Consider the following 24,415-nt stretch of genomic DNA (forward strand, 5'->3'; position numbering starts at 1 on the left):
TCGATAGTTTACGATGTTGACACAAATCTCAATAAGAAAGCATAAAAGAATAATCGTTAACCATGTGTTCAGATATATGTAAGTAATAGGTCAGTATTAAGTGACCACTAGGGACTAAATATGCAAGCTTAAACAAACTTGCAATATTCATCTTTTAGACTAAATATCCCTACCGAATTATGTTTTTTCTTCAATTTATGCTGGTAGTGGTTTGCATTTCCCCATATATTTCCAAACCCACTTATATTATTTTAAAACTCATTCCCCTTTACACAGATGGAAAAATTAAACTTCAAACGTTCCCAGGATATAACATTTTAGACACATTAAACAATTCCCCCTCCTCCCCCCCGTTATTTTGTCTTATTAAATACAGGTCTTCAAGTTGCTACAGTTTCTGTTTAGGTCCAAGTGGTCTTGAACTTCTTTAAATCTCGCATACCCCTGCAAGGTGGCGCTCTTTTCATTGAAAGCTGATATTAGACTTATAATAAGAATAACATTTTGGAGAAAGTAAAGTTAAACTATAACATTTCTCACAGTTCCTTTAGTGATAATGAGTCTATGCAGAACTAGCCGAAGATTTCTCTCTCTCTTTTGACTGATTAAGAGTTATTTTTGTGATAAGTCACAAATAGCGATATAAAAATATTAAGGGGACATGAAAATACTTAAAAAATCTATCAGTAATATGCTATGGATAGTTTACGGATACAATAAAAGAAATGTGAATGCTTTAATATGAACACATACTTCCCTCTCTCCCCCCATCCCCCACTTCTAGCAGTTAATATGCCTATTGACTTACTATACACATAATATTTCTTTAAAGAAGCTGTTAAAGTGTCATCTTGGTCTACTGGAAGGTCAGTTTGTGCAATTCACTCTATGACATATCACAAGCACTCGCAGCTTTAGCCAAGCTCATGATTTGTGTTGTCTGTTGATATGTTGTCTGCTTAATGGGGCGATCATGCAAGCTACAACAAGGAACAAAGCCCAACAGTTCCAACAACCGTAGCTAAGTTAGTGGAAGCAGTACAGCTTGCAAATCTATCAAACTAAACTGCAAGAAAGACAATCTGATTTAGAGAAAAGGCGTTCTGCTACAGTCATTAAGCACAAGTAATTTAGATTTTTTATATTGTCTTCTCATTTACAAATTTACTGTATCAACGCCAGCCAATGGAACGAATTTCTTAAGTAAATGAGAAATAAATAAAAGAGATAGAAAGATAATCAAATTACATAAAATAATTCTTACCCTCTAGATTTATTTTTTAGAAAGCTATTAACACTGGCAAAATTATAGTAATAATAATAACAGAGCATAAGAAGTAATTGATTTAAATTAGCATCACGTTTTAAGGAATATCAGTAAAAACGCCTTTATGAACCTAGTGTTGTATTTCTGGGGGAGGGGGCGGGGGAGGGAGGAAGGCCCTTGGAAAGCAATGAATCTACACCATGAGAATTAGTTATGGTCACAAATGCTTGAAATTAAAATAGCAACTAAAATAATCCTCTTTTAAATCTCCTAATATGTGTTATCCGAATTAATTTAATTTAGGGACATAGTACATCCAGATTCATTTGTAATGTTGTAGTATAGAAAGGAACTTCCTTGTACAGTTCATCCACATTAATATGTATGTAGCATATGCAATCTATTTCTGTTATTTTTATGGTTGTTATTCTATGTCTGCAAAGGTCATTTAAATTATACTGCGGCCGAAAATTTGTTTCATAAATTTTGATATAAATACTAATTACACACTATACTAATGCCAGCAGGGATCCTTTCATTTATCACATTTATATCACCGTCGCTGCTTTACTGATGACATAATGGAAAGCAGTGAAAAAAACTGGTACAGTTTTATTCTAAGATATTAAAACTAGCTGAAGTTGCAGCAGGTTGACTGAGTGAATAAGAATTCCTACCACAATTCATGGGATTTAAGAATCTTTAATAAGGTACGAAATGTTACCAAACAGTTCTGTAAACTAAATTTTACATACCAATTCTTCTAGCCATAAATATTGAATATCTGTAACATGTATAACCGGACCTTTACATGCGGATAAATATGGAAATTAGGATTTATATACATTATGTTACTGTATTTGCCAAAAGCAACGGACAGATATAGTTTATATCTTTTTAATATCACTTTACATAAACAAATGTAACAGTTTGACACGTAGATCCAGGCTTTCACTATACGAATTTCTTGACAGGACATTGTAACAACATTTTACTGCACTACTTAGACTGGACTTTGGGACGAAATGTTTGCACTTTATACAAAAAAGCACATTAATACCAATAATATTCTGTTAGATCGACGTTTAGACTGTAATAATACAAAGTAATTCACATTTTGGTACACATTTACTAGAACATTCTTGCCATTCAGTACAAATAGTTGAATTTCTACCTCCTCCCTCTTCCCCCCCCACCTCCCCCACCCTCCATCTCACCCACCCTCGCCCCCCCTTCCCTCACATATATGCAAAGACCACAGTTCCACATATCCCCTTATTCAACTTGCGATATGACTATTTACAAAATCAAACAGTACATTTTAAGCTAATAATTCTGTATTTACATTAAAAAAAGCCGCTGCCCAAGGAGACATGCAGTTTGAGACCTCTAATCAGTGGTTCCAGTCCAGCCCTACACATTTGGCATTTGGCCTGGTAACCTTGTCCTCTCATGCATTCTACTAACCCCTTTGCCTACCAAGCCTTTGAACAAAACAAAACAGAAAATGATTCTTCATTTTATTCGGTCCTGGGTCTACTGGCAGCTTTTGATTTATTTATGTATTTATTTTGCTTTCGAAGTGTTCATTAATTTTGGAGTCTTTTAAATAGGGTTTTTGTTTGTTTGTTGTTTGTTTGTTTTTGTTTTAAACGTACCATTCGTTAAAATTTGATGTAAGCGTGCTGTGGCTGGACGTGTGATGGACTGCTGAAGAGGAGGGGGATAAGGAGCTTGTGGTCTGGTTTTCTGTAGATGGAGACACGATTGTTGGGGGCGTTGAGGATTCATAGCCTGAGCTGGCGGCGGGAGAAGGCTGGGACCCCTGGGAGGATGACTCATGGACCTGCAAAATAAATACGTACATAAATAGATAACAAAAGGGATTTTTTTAAGTGTAGTTATTAGTTCGATAATAATATCGAACTCTAGAACCCCTTCCCCCCTCCGACACTCCTCCCTCCACACAGGGAACCTCTGAGCTGAATTCCCAAGTTAGCCTGGAAACGCTACAGATCGTATTTTAAGACAAAGTCTGAGGGAAAACATTGCATTGCTAATAATGCAGATTGGTGGTATCCCAGAAACACGCACGACTCGAGCTGTATGGCTCAACAGTCCGTTTGCGAATATCTTGCCAGGCACTAGCATGTCAGGCAAATGCGGTCCTAGTACACAAAAGGAAGCGGATCTGCTAGATTTGGCTTTAAAAGAAACCAGGAGTTTCCCCTGCATGTGTCCGTTCTATATGCCCATCATTGAGACTGTTATTGAAAGTCTGCACTAAAGCAGTGCACCCAGAAAAGCCCGAACCGGGCTACTCCACTGTAAGACGCTTATAACGTAAATAACTGAGATCATGTACAGTCAGTAGTGAAACGCTATCTGCCCTTGAGCAAAATAAACAGTGGTTGTTTAAACCTTTCTGTAGTAAAAACATTACTGGCCAGGTTGCCCTTGTCTTTTCCAATTTCCTGTCCACAGATCACTTTAAAATATGCTTCTTTGCAACAACACAGCCACATAGATAGTCAATACATTTCACTTTTTAAGTCTCCCATCCTGTTTAAGTAGAAGCGTTGTAAATCGGCAATAAAACGTCAGGGATAAAGGCGAGGTAAGATCACATAAAATAATGCAACATCAATTTACCTTCATGTGTTTTCTGAGGGAACTTGGGTGAGTGTAGGACTTATCGCACATTTTGCAGAGATAGGGTTTGTCAGAAGTGTGCACATGCATATGCTTTTTGCGGTCGCTGCTATTTGCAAAGCGCCTGTCACAGCCCTCGAATTCACACTTAAATGGTTTTTCACCTATTACAGAAAAAATGATCTGATTAGAGACCCTGTATTTTCTATGATTAATCAGTATTTTTTATTACTATTATTAAATTACCAGACCGAAGGATCGTGGTCAATTTAATTACTTGTAACTTTCCAACTTAAAAATGCTGAATCTCAGAGCCCTGTTTTCTTTCACTTTTAAAAAATCGTTCAATCGTTGTACAAGGCATATTTTTGAAGAGTTTTAATTTAAAACTATTTAAATTCTTTCTAGGAGAGCTTCATTTTCACTTCTCAGCTCCTGGCATATCTGGCTCGTTATAATGCTGGCAGCAATACATCAGTCGTTATAGCACTTATACACAAGCCTTGGTGCCTAGTTTCTGCTTTTATGGCTCATTCTCGTGATATTTTACCTACCCACCTCATACCCTGTCCCTATATTTTCGTACAATATTGTATATTATTACGACGGGTGCTTGTGATTTTTACATTGGATTTAAAGCTACTAACATAGTCTTGAATCATCTACTAAAATCACGTTTCATATTATTTGAAAAAAATGTACAACAGTATAAGCAGGAAGAGATGCATATATATTTATTTATATATGTATTGTGGTTAGAGGCGTTTTTACTGATCCCAACTGGTTTCTAATACTACAGTACTAGATTAACACTTTAGGTTCAGGTTACTTAAAATTACTCCATGTAATTAAATATTTACAAATACATGAATTACAAAGAGGAGACGAATTGGCTGACTGTATGTTTAGCACAATTTCTCATTGTAATACAGTCAAAACTGCCGACTACCAATTAATTAAAACCTATAAATTTAACAAGTCAGGTTGCTGCTATTTTTCTTTCACTACTGTATTTCTGCAGCAAATTATCTCTCTCTCTCTCTCTCTCTCTCTCTCTCTCTCTCTTTCATAAAGGTTAGGGGAAAATAATTTTGCTAATGAGCTGATTTTGAAATTAACTTCTCACGCTGCCTCTTTTAAAAAGTAATCTCCTACATTTTACATACAATTTTTCAGAAAACAAGTCACTATATCTAATGTTTTCCCCTTCCCTCCCCCATCCACATCACCATTTATTTTACTGGAAAAGCTTGACTCTTTTATCTGCAGAAAGAAATCTAGAGAAAAGGTTACTGTACTGTACCTGTGTGAGTTCTTTTGTGTATTTTGAGATTTTCTGATCTGGCAAACACTTTCCCACAGCCTGGGAAAGGGCAGGGGAAGGGTTTTTCACCTGTGTGGACTCTGATGTGATTTACAAGTTTATATTTGGCCTTGAAAGGTTTCCCCTCTCTTGGACACTCTTCCCAGAAACATATGTGATTGGACTGCTCGGGTCCTCCAACGTGCTCCACTGTGACATGAGTCACCAGCTCGTGCATTGTGCTGAAAGTTTTGTTGCAGGACTTTTTGGGGTTTGACAATTGCTCGGGCTCAATCCACTTACAGATGAGTTCCTGCTTGATGGGCTGCCTCATGTAGCGAAAGAAGGCCCCTGCCCCATGGTGGGCTGCCATGTTCATGTTCATATGGCCGTAGCCGTGGAGCTGAGTGGATGCATAGTGCTCAGATCGGGGGCTAGTGACCTGGCCGTACTGATCTGGCCTCCCGTACATGTCTCCGGAGAAGCCCAGGCGCATCTGCCCGTTCACCACGTTGGGAGAAGCATGGCTCGCGGCTTGCTCGTGAAGCCCCGGGAAAAGTATGTGTCCTGCAGCGTCAGTGTGTCCGTGGGGTCCGGCGAAACTGCCCGCGGCCGAAGCGAAGAGGCTGTGCTGGGCGCTGGCCGCCGCCGCCTCGCCAAAGCCCCGGTTGCGGAAGAGAAAGTCCCGGGTGGAGTTGAAGGCTGCGCTGGAGTAGGAGCTGACATGGGTCGGGTGGTGGTGGTGCCCCAGCGCCGCCGCCGCGTAGCCGGGTGCCTGCGAGGTGAAGGCGGTCTGGCCGGCCGAGGCCAGCTCGTGTGTGCTGGGGTTAATTTTAAAGGCGCCCATTCCGTCGGCGAAGGGGTTGATCCCCAGCCCCACTTCTCTGTCCGTTACATCGCCCGTGGAGTGGTGGCGAGACGATCCGAAGGTAGTGACTCCTATAGCGGGATACTGCGGTCCAGCATCCAGAAGCATCTTCCCACTCTCAATGCAGCAACCCGGGAAAAAAAAACACGGAGGAGCAGCAGCAGCAGCAAAACCACCCTCTCTGGAAAGTCAGCGACAATCACCACCAAAGCAACCACATCAAAAACACCCCCGTCGGCATCAGCGCCCCGAAAGGAAACAAAAAGTGGGGAGATCTCGCAGTTGCAAATAAGCAAGAAAGCTAGAATAAGACAGACATGCACAAAAAAACGCACTGTCTCTCTGATGAGACTTTTCGGGGAGGTTTGAAGTGGGGAGGGAGGCCCGGGGGTAAAAAATAAACTGGCTGCAAGTAACAGAAATGGAGAGAGACCAACACACACGGCAAAAAATAAAAAACAAAACAAAACAAAAAAAATCAACTCCCTTCAGTTATTTTTTAGCTATAGGAATGTTGCAAAGTGGCCGAGAGATTTTTCTCTTCTCTTCGAGCTCCCCACACTCTTTCTTCTCCCTTTTTCTCTCTCTCTCTCTCCTCTTTTTTTTTCGCCCTTTTTTTTTCGCTATGCAAAAAAAAAGGCGCAAATCATGCACAATATTGTCTTTTGCGGTTTATCTTCCTGGGGAGAAACTTTCACCTCCTCAGCCGGGCGGTGAACGCGAGACTGATAGCGGCAATCATTCCTGCAGATAAATGAATTGAAAAGACGACACCGTCCCCCCCCTTGATGAATGGGAGAAGAGGAGGAGCGACGTCAAGGCGGACGTGGGAGATCATTGGTGCCTGGCGACTCCCCCCTTCCCTTGCAACTCCCCCCTTCTTCTCCAACTAAGGGCGCGCAAAGCCTCTGCTCTCCCCTGATTGGTTCGCCCGGCTCATCAATCCCAGGTATTGTGAAGCGCTTTGACATCCCTTTTGACAAACAGGGTTTCCAGGAGTAGCAACTTTTTGTTTTTTTGTTTTGTTTTGTTTTTTATCAAGCCCAATATTTTTTGCACGCAAATATTTCAAACGTATCTTTTTGTATGGCTGCTAAAATAATCTTAGCCTTGATTATTCTTCTTGTTATTGTTTTCCCCCCCCCTCTTCTCCATAATAATACTAATGATGATCACAATGATTTCCTGATTTTTTTTAACAACACTGCACAACTTTTTAGGGTTTGAAAAGGGAAGACCTTTTGTGACTTGTTTCTTTTGAAGTTGTGCTTTCTCCTTGTTTGTAATTGAAGCCCTCCAGAGTTTGTGCTGATTGCATTCGATTTTATTTTTAAACAACAGGCGTGATTTCTCTGGGTAACAGCCCATCAGTTTTCTGAAATAACTCTTGTTTTCTGCACCCATCAGAACGCAGGTGGGTGAGAACTCTTAACTTTCTACTTTTTATTGTTGTTCCCCCCCCCCCCCTTATTTGTTATTCTTTCCTTTTTTTCCCGCGGGATCTCTTTCATTCAGGTAAAACTGTAAATTTCCCAAAGCTACATTGTTTCTTCTGTGCTGCATGAAGCTCCCGGAGACTTTTTTTTTTAATTTATTTAAAATCCTCGATAGATAGGAGCAATGTAAATTTTCTGACATTCAAACCTTTTCTAGTTCACAAATCAGTCACCCTTGTCACAGTTATTGAAATTCCTCAACTTGCCACACCAGGACGGTGGAAAAAGCAGGCGGTGTCTTTGTTGCTGACCAGGCTTTTGATCGCCAGAGAAAATTTACTTACCTTCAGATGAGTGAGCAGAAAAAGAAATAACACTCCCTTTGATTTAGTTAGAAAAATGCAGACATTTGGATTCAGTGCAAACATACAACACTTGGTTGTTTTCTAGATGCAACCCTCGATTAACCTGTCTTTCCCCAGCTCAAAGTCTATTGAAAAACTGCGAATAGTTCCTTTTTGTTCTTGCTACAAAGAGTCATTGACTATATATTAAAATGATTGTTGAAATGTATAAGTATGGTACTTAAAAGCAGAAAATCTTTGTGACTCAATCAATTAAGCTAAGCAACATTTGTACATTATTTTAAACGATGCTCGGGCATAAAATATCAGATTTCATTTTACGGAGAACATATATATATTTAAAAATGGCAGATTATTTATTTACTCAGTCGCCTACATATTCATTAGATCTAATTATTTCTAGTAACGAAAACACAAAAAGCTAGCTGAGAGTCGGAATCCTTCAATTTACCCTTTGTTCAGTACTTCATTTGGCTTATTCGGAGCTAAATCTGAGCTCCTCAAACTCTTATTCCTGAACAAAGAAACTTCTAACTCTTCAACTGAAAATATAAAGGCGTTAGGAAGCAATCACCACCGCAGGTACTGGTGAAACCGATAAAAATAGATATCGCTTGCATATTTCTCATTGTCATTATCAGGGCTGCACATTTAAAGTAATAAAAAATGACAAGTGTTTTTTAAAAAAAAACAACAACAACAATTTGAAATGCAGTGCTAAATCCATCGCTGAACATTAGGTGTATATGTAGTTTGCATGGATTCAGTCAATTAAGATGATTTTCAGTGCACTTTTATCCGGTAATTACTTTTGGATCTAGCACGTCTGAATAATTCCTTTTATTAGCTGGAGCTGCGTTTTTGCCCTTATTTTGTGAAATAAATGTGAAGAAATTACATTTACGATGACTTATAGCAACAGGTCTAAACCAACTATGTGTGTGTGTGTGTTCTTACATCTTTAGGTGTATGTTATATTATCATGTATGTTTTCTGCTAAAAATACCAGCATACACTACAAGGTTCTCTGGTATGCTTAGTCCATAATGTGAAATCTACAAGGCAGTGACACTAGGAGAGCAATCAACCATTCTTTAGACTACCTCCAAATGGCAAAGAAAACCAAATAATCTCAAGTCCGTATAAAATATAACGGGAAGGCTGACAAGGGGATATTTTTAGGAACCGTGTCTAAATATACAGAGTAAGAGTGAATGTTAAAAAAAAAAAGTTGTGGGTTGTAGAAGTTATCAAGTGGGATTTGCGGCGCGCTCTCTGCAGGAAACGAAAGCTGCTCCAGTTCAAAGCCACATGCACCAACGTGACATATAAGCCATTAAAATATCCTCCTGACGGCTCATTTCTGTTTCATCATACATTCCCTAACTGCTTCCAGAAAGCAAGAAAAGAAGAAATGAAGGATGACCGCCTCGCTGGAACCGCCAAAGAGGTGCTGTTTTGTTGTCTCTCTTTTCCACCCCCACCCCTTTTTGTCAGCCCAGAAATGATGTGCAGAAATGAGGGAATCTCTTCAACAGGTGGAGTGGGGTAAGTGAATTCGGGGGGAGGCACGGGCGGGCAAGGAAAGTTCTTGGCACCCACTCACCCACAAGGGAACGGGTTAGACACCCACTCACCAACAGGGGCTTGGCAACCTCTAGCTTGCATGGGAAGTGGTTTGGCACCCACTCAGAAAAGGGACTGGCGCCCATTCACCCACTGAGGAAGTGGCTTGGCATCTACTCACCCACGTGGGAAAAGGCTTGGCATACCTCGGCAAGGGGAAATAGCCTGGTACCTACTGGGACTGGGAAGGGGGCTTGATACCCACTTACCACTGGGCTAAGGGCAAGAGGCTTCTTCCCCCTCACAGGGCTGGATAGGGGACTTCTCTGCACAGTACAAAGGGGCTTCTTCTCCCCGTAAGCTGGGATCCAGAGGCACCAGGGAAAGGGGATTTTTCGCACCTATGGGAGAGGAGGAAGGGGCTTCTCTGCCTCAGCTCGGACAGAAAGAAGGTGACTCTCCAACCCCACAGAAACCCCACTTCCGAGGAGGCAGCGAGGGGAAGGGTTCTGCGCACCCAACGGGACCGGAGAAAGTAGCTTCCCCCGCCTGCCCTCCTTCCCTCCTCCCCAACGGGGATGGCGAAGGGGTTTCTCCCCCCTCACTGGGACAGGAGGGAAAGGAGATTCTCTGCACCCACTGCTGAGGAGCAGGAGACCGAGCCGGGCAAGCCTGGGGGAGAGAGATAGATAGACCAGCCCCAGGGAGAAGGCTGCTTGCTAAGGACAGTGGCTGCCGGACAGCCACAAACAGCAGAACGCTCGCTGCTTGGAAGGGCTGGGACTGCACATTTCCAGGCGGATGCACTCGGGGGCTGCCCGATTGTAAGCCCTGGATGGATGGCAGGGGGGGGGGGATTTGCTCCTTTCCCACAGAGCAGCTCAGCCTTGCCTGGGGCTGCAGTAAAAAGGAAAGTATTTGCAGGAGGGAGGTACGGCAAGAGGAAGTCAGATTCTCCTCCTGGGTTTGTCCGTTGAGCATTCATTGCTATAGTGCTGCTTTTCTTTCGCAGTTTCTTTCCTTTCTGAGCAGTGAAAGGGTTAACTGTCTCCTGGAAAAGGTCTAGTGGACAAGCTACTAGACTTCCGAGCTTTGACAATAGAAACCCCTAATTGAGAGCCTTCCTTGGGAAGGGCTCCCATCCCTGTTCTTCGCTGACTGACCTGTTTGTTTTGCTTGCACTGCCAAAGTGCAACCTTCTAGTAACATTTCTCTTCCAAATCAACTCAAATCAAAAGAAACGCCTGCAGATTCCCTGTGTTACCCACACGCGCGTAAGGCGAGTGGTTTGGTAACTGATTGATGAGAAACGTTTGGGGTTTCGTGAATTAAAGGAAACTGGCAAGTTTGCAGAGGGGTGGTTCCTGCTAACAGACTCCCCTCGCATTCAGCTGTAAAACAAGTCCCCCTTGAGGTCTGACAATGCCTCCAAACCGCGATAGACGTTAGGCGTTAATTTTCTTGCCTACAGTTGGAAATGTAGTTAATCAGTTTGCGTAAGTGAAGGCTAAAGCTCTTGAAGTCGCCGACTTTGGAAATACCCTAGAGTTTGACCTCTGACCTGCGACCGACAACATGTGCCAGACCCAGAGCATCCAGCACAATGCGTGGTTTCAGTGTCTAACCTGGGGCAGGACAAATAGACAAATGTTTGCTGTTTCTTCTCTTTCCTCTCATTCTAATGATTAATCATATCTGATCGCCCGCCCCCCTGCTTTAATTCCATCTTTTATTTTTAATTATCCACCCTGACTGTTCTATACACCCCTTGTTTTCCAGAATAGCTTGAATACCCATGAAATATGCTCACGGCCAAACCCCGGAGGAGAATCTCTCCTTGGGAGATTCTACTTGAACAGTTTAGGCTTGCTGCTATCCTGAATCAGGCATATTAACTTACTTAAAAAGAACAAGATCCGTTCAAATCTTGAAGGCAAACATTAAATCTTCATCCCATTTCCTTGAACAGGTGGGGTAAGTAAAGGTTTCCATGGATGGTAAATGGGGATGAAAAGACATGTCTTTGCATCTGATATTATTTGAGGTGTGTGTATTAAGACTGTAATAACTCATAAAAGGACATTTAAATTTTGCCTGGTATTCCAGAGATGTGTTTGCTGTGGGCCGCTGAGCCTCCTACTAGTTTTGATAAAACTGCTGTTGTAGTAGCCCGTTGAATCAGAGCCATGTTTCAAACAATATTTGCTTACAGACTAACTAGTTTTAGTATGGAAGTGTTCGGTCAGCACCTTTGACCCGTATCAGAAGTCAAAGTTTTCTAGAGGTCAAATAACACACACAGACACACATTTCACTATAGATATAAGCACCAATTGCGATTCAGTAAATTAACAGCCTCACAGAAGAACGTAAATATTGTTAAAATTTTGTAAGCAGAAAAGGCATAGGGTGAGCACCTAATAGAATAGGCACGATTAACAGTTAATCTTAACTTATGTCCTGTTGATGACTGTTAACTAGGAAGAATATATTTGAATCAATAGTTATAAAAAGGTTAGTGTTATTCATCATAAATAATGGGACAACCTTGCTCTCTTTACTCAGCCAGAGGGACTACCCACGTGAGAAAGGCGCGAAAGATTAGAAGCCAGGTTTTTTTTAACTAATATTTAGTTTCAAACAAAATGTCACATGGAGACCATTCAAATACTAAATACAACACTTCATTATTTTGGTCAGGTTTCAACAAGTTAAACTCTTTTCCCCCTGGCTATTTGACTATTACACTATTCCAACATTTCCAATTCTATGTCCTTACCAGTAAAGAACAAGGTTTAAAAGTCCGCCCGGTAAAAGAGCAGCCTTTATTGATCTATTTTAATAATCATGTGTGAAAATTTGGAAGTTTTATATTAAAGCTCCTGAATAGGTTTTATGGTTCTCTTTATTCCCACACTAATTTTCATCCCAGTGGTAACAATGCTGAAGAGGAAGTAACATTATTTTTAAAAAGATTGAGAATATCCATTATAGCCTCATGAGCAACTGTAATTAATGAGATCCGTTATTGGTCTTAGCATTGCTTTTTTTATACTTCCATCCTGGTATACTAAAGGAAAGTTCATGTGATCGAAGTGATTTCCGATTCTTACTTCGTTTATAACATCATAAACTCAACACTTCAAAAATTCAAACTTGCATTTAAACGTTAAAAATTCTGATTCAAATATTACACCGAAAATCAAGTAAGCATTCCGTATTATTCGTACTTCTGACTGCTAGATTAAATAGGTACAAAGTTGTGTAAAAGTTATGAGCAGTGACAGTTTTACACAGAGAGGAGTCGAAATGATATACAGTGAAAATTATCAACTTTGTAATATTAATCTATATTGATACAATTAAAAACGGAGACAACAACTTGGACAGGAGTCTTGCAAACAGGACGAAATTTTCAGAAGTGAAAAGTACAGAATATATCCAAGTTGGTAGTAACTCGCCTTAAAAATGCACAGCCAGAAGGTGAATGCCAGATCAAAGCAGAGTTGAAAAGATGTCCTTTCATAGATTTTTAAAAATCAACCATAGAAACCTCATTGCTCTGTAAAACATGTGCGAGCATTTTGGGGAAGCCTCCATTTTTGCCTCTGCAATATTTGAAGGGTCAAAGAAAAACTGAGTTCCATGAGAATTAGATGCCCGTTTCTTTTTAAAAGTGTCTTTTTACATGATTCTCGAATCATATACCCAGACAGCCATTTTATAACATATATACATGTTTTTACTCGTAACTTTTCTCCCCTCTTCCCGAACAGGGACAAAGTCCGGAAATGAGACACAAGACTTCTCTGGTAATGAGGAAAAGAAAACGACTTTACAGAAACATCCTGGAAAAGTCAAGTAAGTTAAAATATGCCTTTTTTCAGTTCAAGGGAGACAATATTTTTTTCAGCTTAGTGTTTAACGTACTAGCATAAACACAAATCAGTGACACAACGCCCCACCAGCAGCTGCCTAATCCTGCTCAATGCCTATTCATTTGGAGGTTCTAGAATTAATATTTGACGACTCTCTCATTGAAACAACAACCCCTGACCCTATGTGATTGCACTGTCACATTATTCTATGACATATTCATCTTGAATTCATTTACGGACGATTTGATTGGAATGAGGTTTGACATGTATTGGATCCTATTAAAGCAGAAGACTTTGATCTTGTTGATGGGGTTTACATGATATGTATCATCTTTACCAGGGATAGCAGGCTTTCACAATGAGGTGGCAACCAAGCTTTAAGGAGTTAGTGACTGACATCTTATCTGACAGGAATACCTTAATCTTGAGGTATTGAATGATATATTCTATTTAAACTAAGCATATGATTTGGTTTATCTTGGGTACCTCTAGTTTCTAAAATGTGGGGAACACACACACATACAACCAAAGTGCCTTCACTTACCCCTTTGGCTTCTGGATTTTCCATACACTCTAGAACATCCTGAAGCAAATTGATCTGACTAAAAGAAAAGAAAAATGAACTAGTAACAAAAGAGAAATATATTCGAATTCCATGAAATGTTCTCTTTCCCCTTTGAAAATTTCCCTTAGCAACTTCTCTCTAAACAATACCTCTTGATATGCATTTTGACAGTGTATCCAAATATTATTTTGCTGCAGTTATGTGTATCCCTTGCATCAGTTCTTAGTTTTAATGATTATTTCATCTCCGTCTTAAGACTCAGTATACTTATGAAATTTGTAGCCCCAAATCCGATATTAATAATCAAGGAATAGGTTAACATAACTCTTCGGTAAATTCTGCTAGTTGTTCTTGACCTTTCCATTTCCATAGTAAATATTACAATTGGGATTTTTAAATCGCGATTAATCCTTATTTTTCACAGATAAAGCCTGAGGTTTAAAATCGCAAGTTAAAAAATTAATGACGATAAATAGAAGTTTTAGCTAATAGTACTCATTTCAGAAAGGTTGCTATTTAACAGACAGTAAGATATATTCCATAGAACTAACTGAAAAGTTTCAGGTACCTCAACAGTGGATTGTCTAGAGAAATTTTGGTGACCTAACAAAAAACTAAAGGACAGAATCTGCTCAGATACGGCCATACAAACGCCATTGAAGAGGACAGTAGAAAGCCAACGCGGTTGGCACTAGTGTATGTGAGAGCAGAATTTGGCCCCAAGGTAGAGAGTATATTACAAATGTCCACTCTTGTTATGTGGCAAAGCTGACATGCACATCAAGAAGAGTGTTTGGCATTGATCATGAATAACGCTAGATTTACTAGAAAATATGAGTATATATTTATACTGAAATAAAACTAAAATAGAGTGGAGCTGTAAATCTATTACTATTAAGAAGATCTGACCACAAATAATGTATATTGTTGCATCGATTCCTGTTTTTAGTCAAACTACTGTACAGTACATTTTGGCTCCTATATAGCTACAGCAGTTAGATTGTAGCAATTTAGTGTGTAGGAGGGGATGAGGGGTTTTTGTTCATTCTCTTGATTGCACGAAAAATGGAAGCTAAACTAAACCCTGAGAGACAAATTCAGTAAACTAAAGTTCTGGGGATAATTAGGCTTTCAAATCGTCACCATATCTGATTTTGCTAAAGGTGGCGAGGGACAGGCACAGATGGGAGAAACACACAAAATACTACACACATTCACTTTTTATGTGTGTGAAATTATTTTTATATTTGTACAACTATAGAAGAAAAAAATAGTGTTTTGTTCAACTTTTGCAGCTGATTCCCAATATACTATACTCGATATGTAGTATAGATGTCTTTTCCCCAAACTGTGCTCCAGTTTATTTATTCAGACTCTTATTTGTGTTAATCATGTATCACTCCTACTGTCTACTCTGTGGTAGGGGAAGCTTTTGGCATATGTGCTGGAACTAGGGGTGCTGGGGGGTGCTGCCGGAACGTGCCCTGGCTTGAAATGGTTTCCATTATATACAGGGTTTACCCATTCGTTCAATGGCTCTCAGCACCACCCCCACTATAAAAATTGTTCCAGCACCCCAGCTTTTGGTTTCCCCTGACCTGCTGGCCTGGTTTCACAGTTTATTCATTTAATTACTGTAATGCAATCAAATGTTGATTCTCTGATTTTATTAGGGAAAGAATCCGTGAACACCTTATTTCAACATGTACCCTTTACAGAGCATTCTAACACAACTAGGAAGTATTCACCAGGGGCTAATACACAGTAACCGCTTAGATGTATAGGAAATAGATGGGGAAACTGATTAATCAGTCTACAAGTGCTGATTCCTGGTGTTGCCACTTCTAAAGCTCCAAATGTTATCTCTTGGAAACCCTTTGTGGCATTGGCCCTCGGGTGATGGGACAAGAAGAACAATGGAGTTCTTCACATGCCAGTCCCCTGTAACAACAACAACCCTCCAATAACACTGCCTGATGTTTGGGTTCCCCACGCCTTCTTGTGATATCTCCGTTTCAGGATATAAAAAAGTATTGTGCAATTATTGTTATCCTTGCAGACTCCTTGTAAAGGGTTTAGAGTTACCAAGTCCATGAACTTCAGTATTTGTAGAGAAGAGGAATTCCCCTGCAATTGCCATGTTGGTTTCAAAATCTAAATTGGTAGAGTAGCCCTGCAAACCTAATGTGGCAAGGGGATATAGGAGGCTTCATATATTTAAGGCATAGCCCATACAGTATGGATTATCTGGTAAAACATGGCTCATATTGCAGACGGGATTAACGAGATCTAAGTAATCAGTTGAGTGAGTGGTGGTCAGACGAGGTCAAGCTGCCAAAGGCCTGCATTAATAAGCACTCACGTTTTCAAAACATTCTGCAAGAGATGTGTAACTTTGCCGATTTTGGCCAGGTCCTCCTCCTCTTTCCTAATCTCTCCGCCTTCCCTTAGTCATGTGCGCGGCTCCCATCGCCCCCCCCCCTTCTCCTCCACACACACACTAGTAGAACTCCCAAGGTACACAACAAATTATAGGAGTGAAAATACTAACTTCACCTAATATAATGAGAGAGACACCGAGTGACACTTTTTTCATTCGATCCATGAAGAAGAAGAAAAAAGACTTCAGGATTTAAGTAAGGGCCGAACAGAGCCAATAGTGTTTGACAGGAAACCATCACAATATTTTAAAATAGCCTAGGCAAACTGGTGATAACATTTTTAATTGATAAACTGTTCCAGATGTTTTCTCCCTTGACTGAGAAGTGTCAGAATTGATGGATAACAAGTATGTAGAGATGAAGTGTTTTAAGGAGGTATGAGGAAACAGCTATATTTGGAAGTCACACTCTCAGTATATTTGTAAGTAGCAGATTAATAATTCCTAACGTTTATCTCTTCTGTGCACTCCTATTGAGATGGGCAGGAATAGGAATGTCAAATGCATTACTTAGTGCAAATAGACTTGAAAGTTAAGATGTTGTGGCGCTAACTGCTGGTGTGTGATTTAAAATGCCTGAGTAAACATGTTATGTAAGGATGGATAACTAATTGTATCATGTGTCATTTTTCATCATCTCAAGTCAAAAATATGTACACAATAATGTAAACACAACGATCTAGCTAAATATTAGCTTTGTGTTACATAAAACAGAGTCAAATCCAGGCTCATTCCAAAAATATGTAACCGTAGCCAACGCTCGCTATGCAAAGCAGTAATAAAAATGTCCCATATATAATTACGTACGTCCTACACTTTAAACTTATGATTGCAAGTCATTGGCGAGTTGCCTGTGTTATGAGAATAGCGCGGTTTAGGTATTAACATGCCAACCGTTATCTTGGTTTACTACTTAACATAAAGATGATCGTTTACAGATGTAGTTAGCAATTGTTAAACTTTTATGGAAATGCAAAATTATGCTTCTTAACTTATTAAATTTCATTGGGGGTTTCTAACTCCAGATGTAGAGTGAATATTATAAAGTGTCCATAGACAAGTTAATAGGAAGTCAATAAATAAAAATTGTAACAATGTGAAAATATATATTCATTTGTTGTTTTATTTTTAAAAAGTATTTCTGTTATTGAGCGAATACTATTTATGACTATTGAATTTTGTGATGACCGTATAAAAAGATATTTATTGTTATCTTTTTCTTTCCCAAAACTGACGCACTGTTTCCACTGTCTTTCTCCAGGATTTTTATTTTAACTCACAATACTCTTCTTAAAAAAAAAATAAGTAGAGGCTTTCTCCTGTGCTGAAGCTCTAAGCTTTACTAAATCTATAAGGCCTCAGTGCATAAAGCCAGAAACCCTAGACTATACTTTCATCATTAACAATGTAAATCCTACAGCCAATATATTTTCTTTCTTCTAAGGAGTATAAAAATAGGAGCGAGTACTTTATATGTATTTAAGGACTTTTCTTAAAATCGAAAGATGGTGGTTAGATTGTACAATTCTGTAAGTGGAAAGAGAGAGAGAGAGAGAGAGAGAGAGGGAGATTATTCCCTTTTCTGGGTTAAATACTCGGTTTCATTCTTAATGTAATGATTTATCATATTACTCCAGCAGCCATTAACAAAATAACTGTTGACATTTAAATATGTGGCGTGGGATTCCTCCAAGAATCCTTTCTAAGATTTGGTATAAAGATATAATACTCCCAGAACTAGCCAAATTGTGTAATCTTAGGAAGTAAGACTCTAGTGTCGCTTAACTACTATTTCTCAAGTAGAAAGACCAGTTATCTGTGCTGTCAACAAGTGTCAGAAATGTAAAGAGTTGCCCAGCTCTGCTTCCCATGATGTGTTCTGTATGCAGAGCTCGTCCCCTCGCATTGTCCTCCTTTCAGTTTGAGAAAAGGCCCTTGAAATGCTCGTACATGGGAAAGATTTGTGTGTGCTATAAATAAACAGGAGTCAAAATGATGGGGGGTGGGGGGGAATCCTAACGAAGCATCAGAGCTGAATCTGAGCATTAAGTTTCATCAATAAAAACTTGCTCCCACAAAGGACGCTACCCAAGGGAGACTGAAGGAGCCCCATGCTTCCCTTCTTCCTTCGGGAATGACCTTCAGGCAGGAGATGGATACTTCAGTAGGATTTCACAAACCGAGACAAAAGTGCAACCGCGCTCTTTATTCAAAACTTGAGATAGTGACCTGGCGTGGGGGAGGGAGGGAGGGTAGACGGTGCAGGCTCAGGACCTGTCTCCCCTCCTGCCTCCCCCCGCCCCGTTTCCCCGGGCGTTTTGTGTGGCTGGATCACGGAACTTACGGGAAGCCCCAGCCCATCTTTGTTGCTGCGAAGAGTTGCGAGCTGCACTTTAAGTCACCCTGCGACTTAACAAAGCAACGGGCGCGCGAGCGGCCAACCAGGCAACTTGTTCCGAAGGCAGCCGCGGTTTGCCGCTACGTGCCGGCTGGTGGCTCTGGAGGGACTCGGGGGAGAGAGCGGGCGCGGGGGAGGCTGCTTGGCGGCGGGGGGAGGCTAGGTCCGGGCGAGCGGCGGAGCTAGCCAAGGAAGCAGACGGGTTTCGAAGTGCCGAGGCTTCCGGCTGCCGATCGGCCTCCCCGGGGCGAAGGGCAGAGCGCGGGGAGGAGGAACCAGCGAGCGGGCACCTCGAGCACGATCGGCAGCGCGGCTGGAGCTGCTTTCCCTTGGACTGGCTCCTCCTTCGGCTACCGCCGCTCATTGCCACTAAGCGCCAGCGAGGAGCCGGGGCTGGGCCAGGACCAGGAGGTTGCCGCGGCGGCCCGCCCTGCCCTGCCCTCTCTGTGAAAAGCAGCTAGAAACCAAAATGCGGGGAGCCAGCGCCGGGCATTGCTCGCTAGCGAGGCACGGGGGGGGGGGAGGGAGGCTTTTAGCGGAGAAGGGGGCGCCCCCCGGTTAGCGCCTGCGTAGCTCCGTCCACCCCCTACCCCCTCCACACACATGCACTCTGATAAAGCTTTTCAGTCTGAAGCCGGACCTGTCATCGCTGACGTCAGCGAGCAGGCTGTGGCCAATGAGAGCGCGCGGTGATTGTTTCGCTCTCTGGGCTGGCGCCGTGTCCATGAATTTCTATTCAGCAGCCTCCCAGCGTCCTGCTGCTGCCTCTCAAGCGTATAGGATTCCACGTAGGCATTAAAAGGGGGGGGGAGGGAACAGGAAAACAAAAAAACAAAAACAAAAACCAAACCAGCCCCAGCCCCTCTCCTCCTCTCCCCCCCCCCCAAAAAAAAACTTTGGGGGGAAAAAGTTTCGCCTCTCTCTGTCTCTGTCTCTCTCCTCCCCGCTGTCAGGTGACTTTTTAGAATTAGAAGCTAATGAGCATGGATGCTTTGGGGAGCCCAGTGATGGACCCTGCTGCACTCTCCAAACGGAACACGGCGCTGAGATTAGTACACTTGGCAGGGGCTCATCACCACCATCATCATCTCCACCCCCCTCAGAGCATGACAGGCTTCCCGGGCTTCGCCGGGCATCCCCACTCAGTGGCTCCCACGCACCCTGGGGAGTACGCCGCGGAATCCCGCCTAGGGCCGAGTCCATTCCGGCCTGAACACATGGGGCACCACCACCACCACCATCATCATCATCATCATCCTCACCACCCTGCGGCCCTTAAACTCAGCCCTGCCCCTCATCCTCATCCTCACCACCAGTACCACCACCACCACCATCATCATATGGCAGGCCAAGCTGAGGTGGTCTCTAGTCAAACAGGAACGTTTGGCCCGGCGCAGTCAACAGCAGTCCCTTACCCAGTGTCTCGCACAGCCCAGGCTATTTCAGCAGGTAGGGACTTCTTAATACGCAGAGATCTGACAGCTCCAGTCATGCCAGGGCTAACTGAGCAACACACTGCTACAAGTTCTCACCACGGAATGTTTGTCTCAACAACAGGTAGCTACCCCGGACACCATGGTCACCACCACTCAGAAGCTGGGAATCATCCTCTGTTCTCTGGACTCCATGAGCAGCCTCCCCATGCAACTCCAGGTGGCCATCTAAACGGACAGATAAGACTGGGGTTACCTGGAGAAATGTACGCCAGGTCTGAACATTTCACTCAAGTACCAGCCTCCAGGACCGATCCTTTTGCTGCTTCCTCGCTTCATAGCTACGGTGGCATGAATCTGAACGTGAATCTGGCTCCACACCACGGCCCTGGTGCTTTCTTTCGTTACATGAGGCAGCCCATCAAACAGGAACTCATCTGTAAATGGATTGAGTTGGACCAGACTCCCAAAAAATTATGCTCGAAAACTTTCACCACAATGCACGAGCTGGTGACTCATGTCACAGTGGAGCATGTTGGAGGACCCGAGCAGTCCAATCACATATGTTTCTGGGAAGAGTGTCCAAGAGAGGGGAAACCTTTCAAAGCCAAATATAAACTTGTAAATCACATCAGAGTCCACACAGGTGAAAAACCCTTCCCCTGCCCTTTCCCAGGCTGTGGGAAAGTGTTTGCTAGATCAGAAAATCTCAAAATACACAAAAGAACTCACACAGGTCAGTATTGAAAGCTATCCTTAATTTCTTTATTTTGTTCAGCGTCCTCTTTAAGTAGTGTATCGTTATGGAGAATGAATGCACACCAAATAATTATTTTAATTACATTTTTAGATTTGTTTGCTTTTTTCTCCATTTGCAAAATGAATAAATCTCAGAATTTATGTATAGAAATTCTAAAGCTTAAATAGACTGATATAATGTTTGTTCATCTATATCTTTATAAATACTGAGAGATATGAATACTACACGTCTATTCACACAGGCTGGGAATTTTTTTCTCTGGCAGTTTAAAGTAGTTGGAGAAAATGAAATCATTGTGCAAGCTCACAAATTAAAAGTGAACAATAGAAATTACAGCTTGTCTAGTCAGTTTTGACTGATGTCGCTGAGATGCTGCTGCCTCTAACATTGTGAGAATAACACAGCTGCAACCTTTTCGTTCAACAGTTTTGTTTTGGTCAGATGGAGTTTTTTAATGTTTGAGCTGAATAACAGTGACATTTTTAATGAACATTACCATCTAAGGTCTCTGTGCATTTGCAAATGTGGGGAGCTGAAAGTTTTTATTCTAGGGAGGAAAAATAGTATTGTTTCGGCCTGTACATTTTGAAATGTCATTCGCAGAACTGCTAAGTGAAATTAGGACATGTGTCAGAAACATCTGTTAGCCCTAGTTCACAGAAAGGAAAGTAACTCGATGGAAGATTTTGCAAAGCGATGTTTGAACTCTTCCGGCCAGAAAGGCATCTATAATTAATGAAATTGCACGTAGAAAGTTTTCACACTTACAGAAGCAGCCTGTGAAGTTGTATTAATTAGTTTAGCAGCCGGTGTTTGTAGTCTCTGGCGCTGGCTTTTTTCTGAAGAAGAAGATAAGAAATAAGCCCTTTTCGGAAAATTAAATCTGTTCCAGTATAGGGTTTTTCACCTTCCACCCCCTCCTGTACAGCCTTATGCACTGCTAGGGAAACTACATAATCCTATTGTAAGATCTGTTTACAGCCAAACGATTTTTTTCGCCCTCCAGTTCATAAAACTCCCCCTCCCCCACGGTCGGTGTTTGCCTTGACCCTGGTGCAGTTGCATTTTTTGTGCTACAGCTCAACAAGGTACAATATGCGTGAGAAATATACTAATTTTGTATCAATGTATTCTAAATATAGCGCAGTAATTTTACAGTAGCCATCGCTATTAACATAGTATTTTCCACAGCTCGTTTTAAATATATAGTCTAACGTTTTATTAGTCTAATAGTCTTTCGATGATTTATTTTTTAAGTAAAAAAGACCCCACATAATATAAATGATACCTTAAGCCATCTTCTTGTTAGTTCAGAACAGGTAGAACCATTAAATAGGATCGCTCATCCCTTAATTACAGTGTTTTTCTTAAGTAAACAAACTTTTACTGCTCTTTAACGGCCTCACTGTTTGAAGTCTGTGAAGCAGAAAATGGTTAAATTCTTAGGGAAATTGACCTACATCAGGGAAGCAGGTTGAGAGTATAACAGGAATCGTAGGTTTGGATTTATTAAACATAATTTCGTGCGTACATACTTTTCACTTTAACTTGCCCAATGACTAATTGCTGCATTCTGAAAAATCCTGCAGGGCCTTTACGGTTGCGTCGTTTCTATTAAACACCCAGAAGTTGTCAAAAACAAAATGTTTCTGAAATCGTAATAGAACTTTGTACAAATTATTCATGAAGACAGTTCTGAATTCAACAGGAAAATAATTGCCTTCTCAAATATTAATGACTGCATTTCCCTGAGTCTGGGAAACGGGTGGATTTCTTGCGTTTTGGGGATTTTCACGATTAAATTATATTTATTATCTGATTTATAACAACAGCGAACAGGTAGGGAAGGAAGGAATTCATGTTCCTGTCCTTTAAGCTGTCTAGGAACAATAGTGAAAAGTGTGAGGTTGGAAACTATTCCCAGCGATACACATGCATTTTAACTTTTAATTGATAGAGGTGCTATTCACAATTTTATGCTACTCCCTTCCCCCGTGAGGATTTTGTAAATACCTTAATCCACTCTCAAAATTGGGGGATTATATCAAAATCTCCAAGAAGCTGAATGTCACTGAACAGTTTTGCACAGCTACAAGTGTGGTTTTAAAATGGCGGTTTAGACTCTTGGCTTCTCGATAGCCTTTATAACTTTTTACATGTAGCCTTCCAAATGCAGGACGTTTTAAATGGTCTTTTCCTGAAGTATAAATATTTACACATAGGAAAACCTTCTCTTTAGAAGGGACCACTTAAAAAATATTCGCATTGCTGCTAGTTATTGAGGCATTCAAAGAATGCAAACCAGACAGATGAGAAAACGTTGCCCTTTTCAATCTCTGAGTTGATATCTGATTGTACGAAAAAGGCTATTTAATTACTATATCAGAGAGGTTAAGCGAAGTTAAACATTTTTCAACACTTGAGAAATGAGAAAGCAGCCCAATTTTACCTGAATGTAACTCACTTTGCACCATCACGATGTTTATGAGGATGGCTTTCCCTGGGGTCTCCTAACTTACTGCTTGCTTGTACTACACTAATATCCTTAATTTGTTGTCGCAGCTCAAGATGCTGAAGGTCAAACTGTTTCCTTACGTGAAACTGTAGTTCGAATATATACTTATATGTAGAGCGAGAAAATATTTTGTTGCAGGACCTGAGTTGCACCATTTCGTCAGTGATCTTGTTTTTTAGAACCTGTTTATTATTATGCCAGATATTTGCTAGTTTGCTATTCAAATGTTAGTGCTACCGTATGTGAGAGATCGTGCTCGATTATTGGCTTTAAAGTCACTGAAAGAGACTTACTTTAAATATGGAGCTTTCCTCCGCCCACTCTTATAAAGTGCAATTGCATTAAATATTTACAATACTGATATTTAATGTATTAAAGGACGATTTTGTGTCAAAAGGGAAATATAATCAAGGTTGCGTCATTCATAAGTTAGTAATTACAACATCCAAAAATATTGATACCTGCTAAGTCCTCTTGACCAAGTACGGCAAGATGGTGTGCACAGTGGCTTTGTCTGAGCATCCAATCCAAATAAGTTCAGAGTTATATTTTGGGGCTTCTTTTGCAAGCTAATATAATTTTCTGTTATTTAAAAAAAAAAACCCAATATTCCCATACCTCGGGTAATAGAAAGTTCGTGCTCCTTTTGCGTACACGTTTTGCAGTTGTGTATTATCAGGTAGAATAATTTATGGAGAAGTAATATAATTTAATGCTGAAACTGTCTTTGGTGCATTTCCTTGAAAGCACGCCTCATATATCATACACTATACTTAGTATAGAAAACCCTAGGTTAACCTCTCGCAGTACTCAGCCAACACGATTGTATTTCTAAACACGTATATGACGTTTCTGATATTACCATCAGATTTAAGCCTGGTTTAAATTTCCTCCATTACCGCATATGGTTGTACGGTGAAAGAGTTTTACCCTAACAACAGCAACTGGCACTGGCCTAGTCACTTTCGC

At 41.0% G+C, this 24,415-nt stretch overlaps 2 protein-coding genes across 13 annotated transcripts in view; one reads left to right on the forward strand and one right to left on the reverse strand.

The window, feature by feature from the left end:
* Positions 1-1,953: 1,953 nt before the first annotated feature.
* ZIC1 (Zic family member 1) lies at positions 1,954-6,880 on the reverse strand. The gene is made up of 3 exons (XM_005303287.5): positions 5,223-6,880; positions 3,920-4,083; positions 1,954-3,113 (listed from the first exon to the last, which is right to left on the reverse strand). The coding sequence occupies exons 1-3, from the start codon at positions 6,196-6,198 to the stop codon at positions 2,916-2,918; spliced, it is 1,338 nt and encodes a 445-aa protein (XP_005303344.1). The 5' UTR covers positions 6,199-6,880; the 3' UTR covers positions 1,954-2,915.
* Positions 6,881-7,068: 188 nt separating this feature from the next.
* ZIC4 (Zic family member 4) overlaps positions 7,069-24,415 on the forward strand; it is a 33,224-nt gene continuing 15,877 nt past the window's right edge. For 3 of the 12 annotated variants that reach the window (XR_010590628.1, XM_042853651.2, XM_005303288.5), the window contains exon 1: positions 18,433-20,907. Coding sequence is in view for 11 of the 12 variants with exons in the window: in XM_042853651.2 (XP_042709585.1) it covers positions 19,716-20,907 (1,192 nt within the window). In the remaining variant the exon portion in view is untranslated. Of the gene's footprint in view, positions 7,505-9,198; positions 9,440-10,772; positions 11,432-13,233; positions 13,319-18,432; positions 20,908-24,415 lie in introns of those variants that run through there. The other 9 variants (XM_065557921.1, XM_065557919.1, XM_065557920.1 and 6 more) reach the window with 7 other exon arrangements.

The sequence above is a fragment of the Chrysemys picta genome, chromosome 9, assembly GCF_011386835.1.
Source record: "Chrysemys picta bellii isolate R12L10 chromosome 9, ASM1138683v2, whole genome shotgun sequence".
Taxonomy (NCBI): domain Eukaryota; kingdom Metazoa; phylum Chordata; order Testudines; family Emydidae; genus Chrysemys; species Chrysemys picta.

What these genes read in the sequence shown, in the direction of transcription:
- ZIC1 (XM_005303287.5), bottom strand. Translation starts at nt 6,198, where the DNA reads ATGCTTCTGGATGCTGGACCGCAGTATCCCGCTATAGGAGTCACTACC. An exon ending in ACACAAAAGAACTCACACAG is followed by an intron (nt 4,084 to 5,222) that starts GTACAGTACAGT and finishes TTTCTGTAATAG; the next exon opens with GTGAAAAACCATTTAAGTGT. An exon ending in CCCTCAGAAAACACATGAAG is followed by an intron (nt 3,114 to 3,919) that starts GTAAATTGATGT and finishes TTTATTTTGCAG; the next exon opens with GTCCATGAGTCATCCTCCCA.